The sequence below is a fragment of the Salvelinus namaycush genome, chromosome 5, assembly GCF_016432855.1.
Source record: "Salvelinus namaycush isolate Seneca chromosome 5, SaNama_1.0, whole genome shotgun sequence".
Taxonomy (NCBI): domain Eukaryota; kingdom Metazoa; phylum Chordata; class Actinopteri; order Salmoniformes; family Salmonidae; genus Salvelinus; species Salvelinus namaycush.
Genome location: NC_052311.1, coordinates 60049338 through 60059216, shown reverse-complemented (window position 1 = coordinate 60059216; position 9879 = coordinate 60049338). Strand labels below are relative to the sequence as shown.

Genomic DNA, 9879 nt, shown 5'->3' with positions numbered 1-9879 from the left:
CATACAGTTGAAGTCGGAAGTTTACATACATTTAGGTTGGAGTCATTAAAACTAGTTTTTTGACCACTCCACAAATTTCTTGTTAACAAACTAGTTTTGTTAAGTCGATTAGGACATCTACTTTGTGCATGACAAGTATTTTTTCCAACAATTGTTTACAGATTATTTCACTTATAATTCACTATATCACAATTCCAGTGGGTCAGAAGTTTACATACACTAAGTTGACTGTCCCTTTAAACAACTTGGAAAATTCCAGAAAATGATGACATGGCTTCAGAAGTTCCTGATAGGCTAATTGACATAATTTGTAGCAGGGTGCGTAATTGGCGGCAGAGAAGTCAGGCGCAGGAGAGCAGAACTGGGTAATAACCGTAGATTTATTAAGCAAAACCAACAGCATCCAGAACAACAAGATAAATGGGCACAAGAATAACCCGTCGTGCGCTCACGGGGAATGTGCACAAGCACTACAATAAACAATCCCACACAAAGACATGGGGGGAACAGAGGGTTAAATACACAAGTAAATGAGGGAATTGAAACCAGGTGTGGAAAAACAAGACAAAACAGATGGAAAATGAAAAGTGGACCGACGATGGCTAGAAGACTGGCGCCGCCCGAACAAGGAGAGGACCTGACTTCGGCGGAAGTCGTGACATAATTTGAGTCAATTGGAGGTGTACCTGTGGATGTATTTCAAGGCCAACCTTCAAACTCAGTGTCTCTTTGCTTGACATCATGGGAAAATCAAAATAAATCAGCCAAGACCTCAACATTTTTTTTGTAGACCTCCACAAGTCTGGTTCATCCTTGGGAGAAATTTCCAAACCCCTGAAGGTACCATGTTAATCTGTACAAACAATAGTACGCAAGTATAAACACCATGGGACCACTCAGCTGTCATACCGCTCAGGAAGGAGACACGTTCTGTCTCCTAGAGATGAACGTACTTTGGTGCGAAAAGTGCAAATCAATCCCAGAACAGCAAAGGACCTTGTGAAGATGCTGGAGGAAACAGGTACAAAAGTATCTATAGCCACAGTAAAAATAGTCCTATATTGACATAACCAGCAAGGAAGCCACTGCTCCAAAACCGCCATAAAAAAGCCAGACTACGGTTTGCAACTGCACATGGGGACGAAGATCGTACTTTTTGGAGAAATGTCCTCTGGTCTGATGAAACAAAAATAGAATTGTTTGGCCATAATGACCATTGTTACGTTTGGAAGAAAAAGGGGGAAGATTGCAAGCCGAAGAACACCATCCCAACCGTGAAGCACGGGGGTGGCAGCATCATGTTGTGGTGGTGCTTTGCTGTAACAACAAAATGTGGAATAAGTCAAGGAGTATAAATACTTTGAGGGCACTATCATTAATCCAAAAATGGATGTAGCAACTGCCAATTGCCCCATTAACTGTTTGAATATGTTACAAACACAACCTTTGTCACAATCACTGATTAGACATGGATGGACACAATCTACAGTGTGCAAAACATTAGGAACACCTGCTCTTTCCATAACAGACTGACCAGGTGAAAGCTATGATCCCTTATTGAGGTCACTTGTTAAATACACTTCCAATCAGTGTAGATGAAGGAGAGGAGACAGGTTTAAGGATTTTAAGCCCAGATACAATTGAGACATGGATTGTGCATGTGTGCCATTCAGAGTGTGAATGGGCAAGATAAAATATTTAAGTGCCATTGAACGGGGTATGGTAGGGTTGAGTGTGTCAAGAACTGCAATGCTGCTGAGTTTTTCCACTCAACAGTTTCCCGTGTGTATCGCTCGGTCTCCAGAGTGGCGCAGCGGTCTAAGGCACTGCATCTCAGTGCAAGAGGCGTCACTATAGTACCTTGTTAGAATCCAGGCTGTATCACATCCAGCTGTTATTGGGATTCCCATAGGGGTGCGCACAATTGGCCAGCGTAGTCCGGGTTTGGCCAGAGTAAGCCGTCATTGTAAATAAGAATTTGTTCTTAACTGACTTGCCTAGTTAAATTAGGTTAAATTAAATAAAAAATATTTAAACGGTCCACCACCCAAAGGACATCCAGCCAACTTGACAACTATGGGAAGCATTGACATAAACATTGGCCAGCATCCCTGTGGAACGCTTTTGACACCTTGTAGTCCATGCCCTGACAAATTGAGGCTGTTCTGAGGGCAAGGGGGTGCAACGTAATATTAGGAAGGTGTTCCTTATGGTTTTGTACACTCAGTGTATGAGTGTACATGTTGTGCCATACATGGGCATGACACAATTGATTTTACCCGTTCAAATTTCCAAAAGATGTAGTGTAAAATCTAATTAAGTCAACATAAAAAAATATATATATAACCAATGCATGAGCAAACATTACTTTGCTTGTGACAACTACAGTTTCAAGATCCTCTTACTTTATAATCAAAAAGACTAATCATACACTCAGTTAAAATAAAGTTATCAATAAGAATCAGATGACCAGTTGACTGGTTTATTTTGTTTATTAATTTCTTTTGATTGAAATACCATTCATACAAAAGTAACACCCAATAAGGAAAAAATGTCAACAAATGTTGCCCTTGAACTACTACATCAAAACACATATTTAAAGGCATTTGAATGAATGATAGAATGTTTAACACAGGGAAAATTAATAGCTTACAACAATGGTCAGTTTCATGTCAAATACTTAAATGGTTTACGATCATGTAATATTTACATAATATACAATGCTGTGGTTTTAGATTTGGAAAGTTTTCAAATGTTTAGAAGGGCTACATGGATTATACATGGCTAAAAGTATCCCACGTTATTAAAGTCTAAGTGATAATATGTTTAGAAGGTTAGGCAGAGTAATGGATTAGCAAGCAGAAAAAAAAAGAAGAAAAAAAGGGGTCAATATGGATTCCTAAAACTGTCAATGACAGCCCATTCCACTTCTTCAGAGTCAGGAATTTATTCCATTGTCAAAAGCTTACATTTCACTTTGTGTAACGTGAACTGAAACTTTTGTAATTGCATTCAGGGCATATAAGACATTTAAACAACTATATACAATTGAATATGGAGGCTATTACAAATTAGTGCTCTATGGAAAGGAGCTCATCAGTAATAGTATCAATGAACTGCAGTTCTGACCAGATATAAAATGTTAAAATAGGAGGAAATCTGGAAATATAAACCTTTTCACGAACCAGGTTGTAGGCCAAACATTTCTGAGAAGACATGGGGTAAAAACACAGTTAAGCATCTTGTGAGCCAATCAAAAACTTTAAACGATTAAGATGGAAGTGTGAACACAAAATTGCTTGATGACTGCAAACAGCACCAGAAAAAAAAAAATTCTTTGACATTACTGAGTTCATTGGATAATTGAACACAATCAGTGAGGCAGGAGGTATTTTCTATGTCCATTGTCAAACTTGTCTTTTTACATTTAGTTAGTTAGTGTGAGGATTTTGAGGGTGGGAAAAATACTTATGGTCCAGCAGCATGAGACTTTTGATGTTCCTCTAGAAGATGTGGGAAAGCAAACGCTTTGTCACACTCTGTGCATTCATATACAACTTGCCCAACATGACTTTCTTGATGCTGCCTGAGAAGAGACAGTCGACTGAATGATTTGTAGCACATGTCACAACGGTGGTCTCCTCCAGATTCCTGTTCGGTGTGCACTTTCATATGCAATGACAGGTCGTGTGCCGAGGTTAATGTTTTGGGGCAAACTGAGCACTTGTACTGGCTCTCACTGTCCGTGGCTTTGTATGTCGGGTGGGCTCGTTCAGTGCCAAACTTATGTTGTCTTCGCTCATGGTCTCTGAGATATCTCTTCAGAGCAAAGGTCTTTCCACAAGACTGGCACTTGAATGGCCGTTCATTGTGATGCTCTTTGTTTAGATGCTGCTGGAGACTACCGCGAGAAGAGAATCGCATTAAGCAGACAGTACAATTAAAGAAGTCCTCCTCAACATCCACCTCTTCCTCCATTGACCGTCTATTAGACATAGGTGGGCGTTCATGGTCTATAACAGCATGTTGCTGACGTGCACAGTGATGCTGGGGGAAATCACTGCCCAAGAAGCTCTGACCACACTCAGTGCACTCGTATTGTGTTGCAGCAGTCAGATGGCTCCGCTCATGTTCAGCAAGCTTGCTTTTGGTGGGAAATGTCAACTTGCAAACACTGCAAGCAAACGTGTTCTCAGAGTGTATTGAAAGGTGACTTGCCAATTCTATGGCATGAGCAAACCTGTGAGGGCAAATTGGGCATTTGTAAATTGTTCTCTTCTCTGAAACAGTTTCCCAAGCATTTGTCACTGAGCCTCCTTTCAGAGCTTCTGCTGCAGCCTCATCGTCACCGTGTTTATTTAAATGACTGACAAAATTGTGACGGTCGTTGAAACTCATCTGGCATTGATTGCACCGATACACGTATGATTGTGGTATTTGGTAGTGACTGAGCTCGTGCTTATTTAAGTGAGACGCTTGCAAGAAATGCTTATTACATTCATGGCATGAAAAAGGTCGCTCTCTGGCAGCCATGCACCCATGCTCAGACAGTTGTTCTGGTTCTTTGAAAAGTTCATTACAAACCCCACAACGATATTGAAGGTGCTTCATTGTAGAGGAAGAGGCAATAGGAGAGGGGGATGCAGTCCTCTCTGGTGGAACATCCTCTGTCTCAGTGTGGATTTTCCGGTGCTCTGCCCGACTCATCTTGCAGGAGAATGTGCAATCACATATATCACAAGGGAAATTGTCATCGCGGTGGGTGCCCATGTGCTCTGCCAGCTGCGAGGGCCCTGTGAAGCTGAGCGGGCACTTGGAGCAACGGTGTTGACGGCTCTTTCCATGAGTATGCTTGTGTTTGCGTAAAGCAAAGAGTGAGACAAAACCTCTGCCACATATTTGACACTGATACTCAGACTTGTGGCTCCGAAGGTGCTGTTGCAGTTGTCCTGCCTGGAAAAAACATTTGCCACATTCTGCACACTCATGAGGTTTTTCACCGAGGTGACAGCGTTGGTGATCCTCAAGGCTTTCTGATGTGGTGAACGTTTTCCCACAGACATGGCAGGGGAAGCAGAGTCAGAGTCATTGTCCTCATTAGCATCATTTTCATCTTCATCATTACTTGCATTACTTCCTCCATCCACATCAACTTCCATGTCAAATTCCTCTTGCACTGCTGTCTCCTTTTCCTTCACGTGGATAACAACATCCATGTTCTTCTGGGTTTGATGCTTCATCCTAATATGTTTAACAAGTGAACTTCTGATTGAATAGTTCTTGTTACAGACATGGCATGTATGAATTAGTTCTTTTGAATGAGCTTGGCTTTGATGGTTTTCTAAAGATTGACTGGTCCAAAACCTTTGTTGACACTCTTTGCAGACAAATGGTCTATTTGAGTCATGACAAGTTCTATGGATGTCAAGGTCAGAAGGACAGGGAAAAGTCTGTGGACATTCTGGGCAAGAAAAGGTCTTCTCATTCCAGTGGCCTCTCATATGCCTTGCTAGGTCTGAAGGATTAGCAAACGTCTTACCACAAGGCTGGCAGAATTTCTTTTTTCTTTCTAGCTCCTCACGCCCATGGTCCTCTAAATGGCTGATGAGCAGAAGCCCATCTGTGAAACTTCTTTCACACTCTGAGCACTGGTACTTGTTGCCTGGGACTTGTTGACCACTATGTCTTCTATCATTGGAAGATCTTCCTTTGCCTTGATTTCCAGAGGAATTCTGCAGTGTTAAATCCTTCAAGTCATCTTTGCAGGAGAAATTAGTCTGCAAAACCCCAGTGCCTGTTGTTTTGGAACCTTGGTTGAAGACTAGGACAGTCTCTTTAAGAGTAGGATCCATCTCTGAAGTAATTACAGAGTCAGTGTTAACTTCTTCCTTCGTGACCTTTACAAGTCTACATTTCCTTACATGTGTCCGACATAAGTTTTTGTTCCAAAAGCCTTTATTGCATTTCTTGCAGTTGAATGGGTACTGTCCTAAATGTGAACGCATGTGTCTGGCAAATCCACCCTTATTTCCAAAGTGCAAGTTGCACTGTGGACATTTAATGGGTTTGTTCGTATCATTTGGATCACTGTCTTGATCAAGCATGAGATTGTTATCACTATTCTGCCAAGTGTCACCATATCCTTCATCCATAGGCTCCTCTTTTATGTTCACCATGCTAGACAACTGCTCCTGTAGATGTGAAGCCTGATTTGTTGGAGTGTCTCTATGCGTGTTGAGAAAGTGTTGCTGGAGCTGTGAGAACAGCAAGAAGCGGGCACTGCAATTAGCACAGGAGAACCCTTTTGGTGGACTGCGAGCAGTGGACTCAGTTCGACTACGGGCAGGTGATTTACACTTGACAACACATGTCAGTTGATGGTTCTCGAGTTCGTCTTGCGAAAATACGTCGCCACATCTGTCACAAAGCACTCTGTCAAGAGGTTCCCCTTTGCACCTGTTCAAATGGCGCTGCAGGTAGTCCCTACGGATAAATCTTTCACCACAATTAGAACATCCAAAAGGTTTCTCCCCTGTATGCAGGCGGGTGTGCACCCTCAATTGCTCACCACTTTTGAAAAGGCGAGGGCAAAAAGTACATTTGAATTTGCGTTTGTCTTTATATTGCAGCTGGATCCTCTGTAGAAGTCGGTTTGTCTCTCTAGATGGTGGGCTTGTAACATTTAACTTTTCTGAAAGCTTTGTTTTTGCGTAAAATCTTTGACATGCACTGATGCTTATATGTCTCTTAAGTGATTTTTCATGAGTAAATGAACTGACGGTTCTTATAGCATGTGACATGGCAATATGTCGGGACATAATGCTGTGAGAGGGGAAGATCTTTGAACATATGCTGCAGTCAAACCCTTGTTGCTTTCCTGAATCGGTAATGTTCAGGTTATTTTGCCAGCCCCTTCCAACATCTGCAAGACTAATTTTGGCAATGCGAACCTCTAAACGTTGTCTTTTCCCTTTGCAGCGACTCTGGTGCAGTTTTAGATGATCATGTCTGGAGAAACAGCTGTCACAGGCCTTACAGCGATATGGCTTTACCTCTGTGTGCGTTAGGATGTGCCGCCTTAAGTTTCGGGATTTCATGAAGATTTTTGTGCAGATATTGCACTTATATTCACCAAGGCTGGCGCTTGGTGGCTTTTGTCTATTAACACCATCACAGAAAGCTTCATGCTGTAAGCATCGTGACTGGATTCCATAGCTGTGACCACAGTGCATGCATGGATATTTTTCTCCAGTGTGTGACCCAATATGTCTCAGGAGAAAACTTCTGTACTTGAACTTGCTTGGACAGTGGGGGCATTTGTGCTGCAACTTGTCCCTGCTACTGGTCCTAATTTCTATGGTGTTTTTTTGCAAGGGCTTGGCAGAGTTGCAAGTCTTCTCATGGAAATTCCGATTATCACTCCTTGTAAAGGACTTTCCACAATTCCTGCAAGGATGCATGTTTGAGTTGCCAGAATTGCTGGTGGTTTTTTGCAAGGGCTTTACAGAGTTGCAAATCCTCTCATGGACATCTCGATTATAATCTCTTGAAAACTTCCTCCCACAATTCCTACAAGGATGCCAGACAGTGCTGATTGGCTCTATAGATTTTATGTTTGAGCCATTGCAAAGTCTTTCATGTAACTTGCGCCTTTGTCTGTAACATTTACCACATTTTGGACAGGGGGTTACTGTATTTTGCATGTGGCCATTGTGGTGCAGTAATAAACGGGGCAATTTTTCAAATTCCCGAGGACAGTATGAACATTTGTATACTTTCCTTATTCTTGTCACCAAAGATTTTGATGAGACATCTTCACTTTCTTTGATAGTGGGCAGTTCTTGCTTGCTTTGTGGACCTGGACACTTTTCTTGGTGCAATTGGAGATATTCTTTTCGACGAAAAGGTGCTCCACAACTCTGACAAGAAAATGGTTTCTCCCCTGTATGAATGCGTATATGACGCACCAAAGATGTGCGGGAAGAGAAGAGGCGTTTACAAAACGGACACTGACTTGAAGAGGACTCCGATACATGGTTTAGGCAGTGACTACTCAGTTCTGTGCCACTGTGAAAGACCTCTGGGCATAGGGGGCACCCCAACTTTTCTTCCTCTTCCTGCTCTTTGACTGGTGGCAAGGACCCAAGCGGCTCAAGTTTTGAGGGGTGCCTCTGTTTTTTCTCTTTGAGTGGCTGCTCTTGCTGAAGTTTGTGATGTGATGCCATATGTCGAAGAAGATACACGGGGTACTGGAACTGCGATGGGCAGTCTGGGCACTGAAGCATGCCCTTTTTGATGTGAGATTGCCTATGTTGAATCAAGTCCCCAATGGTAGGAAGTATCTTCTTGCAAACAGTACACTGTATCCTTCGCTGGTGCACTTTTTTGTGAGCAACAAGATGGATTTCTTTCCCAAAACGTTTTCCACATTCCAGGCAGCGATATGGTTTGTCACCCATGTGCATACTACAGATGTGTTTCTTCAGGGAATATGAAGTGTTAAACCATTTTCCACAGAAGAGACAGGAAAAGGGCTGGCTGCTGGCTTCACTGGAGAGTGGACCGTCTTTGGGCTCCTCAATACTAGCCTTGGACTGGTTAGAAATGGGAATTATGCTTGAATACCTGAACTTGATCTTTTTCCCAGTGTTTTCAAACAACCTGTGTTTCCTCATGTGTCTGTACTTTCCAGAAGAATGAGCAAAAACGGCCGGACAGTAGTTGCATTTGAGACCTGGCTCATTTTGATTCAGTGCTGTTTTCAGTGGCGGCTTTTGTGTTTCTTTCTGGGCCACGTTTTCCTGGCGTTCAGCTTTGGTCCTTGAAGTCTCATTGTGTATATATTCCTTGAGGCACACCAGTCTTATGTGTCTATGTCGGTTAGAAGCATTAGTAAAGGTGGTGGTGCAGAAGGGGCATCGAAATTTCATGTCAACTTTCCCCGAGCTTCCCTGTGTAAAGTCTTTAATGCACTGCTCGCGCAAATGGCGAGACCGGTTGTAGGAATATTTGAAAAGGCGTGGGCAGAGAGGGCACTTGAATTTCTCATTCGTCTCAGCTCCTTTGCATCTTTTCTTGTGCCTGCTAAAATTGCTTGAATAATTGAATGTCATCAGGCATTTCTGACACTTATATGACCTGTATGTGTTCTGACACTTAGGCCGAACGTTATATGACCTAGTTTTTGTATGGTGTACATTGTATCCGTGCTTGTAGAGTTTTGCACTGCTTGCAAAGCTTTTCCCACAAAGACGACAAACATGCTCCTTGCAAATGTCCACTAGCTTCACAACACAATCTGGAAGATTGGCATAGCGGCTGTTTGGTGGGAGGACATATGGATGTACAGTTCCCTTTTTGTAAATGCTGATACGTGGGGTTGTTTGAATCTGTTTAACAGGAACTTGCGAACTTCGACGCTGGCATTTCTTTTCACGTAAATGTCTGTTCAGACTACGACATTGTGAAAAGTTACAACCACACCTATGACACTTGTGTTCAGTTCTACCCGAGTGGCTCTGCACATGCTTGTTGTAATCACAGAATCTGTAAAATGTCTGTGTGCAGTATCTACATTTGTGAAAAGCATGCTCGGTTGATTTTCTCTTCTGGGGTTTCATATTAGAAGAGAGTTGTGCATTTTCATCAATAATACCACACTGATGTTTCTTGGCTAGTGAATCACATGTCAAGTATGTACCACAGGTCTGACAGAAATTGAATTTGTTCTCAGAGTGGTTACAATGGTGGTGCTCAATTAGATGGTCTATACTTTGTGTGGCCTGTTGGCACGCTGCACACTGGTAAGCCCCATCTGTGTCATTTTTTAGTTCAGAGTTCCTGAGCAGTACAATAGGGTGCATGCATTTCCTCATATGC

At 42.4% G+C, this 9879-nt stretch overlaps 1 protein-coding gene across 1 annotated transcript; it reads right to left on the bottom strand.

Moving 5' to 3' along the window:
• Positions 1-4588: 4588 nt before the first annotated feature.
• On the bottom strand, positions 4589-9200 carry LOC120048550 (zinc finger protein 850-like). Its single transcript, XM_038994628.1, has one exon. The coding sequence runs from the start codon at positions 9111-9113 to the stop codon at positions 4704-4706; it is 4410 nt and encodes a 1469-aa protein (XP_038850556.1). The 5' UTR covers positions 9114-9200; the 3' UTR covers positions 4589-4703.
• Between the last annotated feature and the right edge of the window lie 679 nt (positions 9201-9879).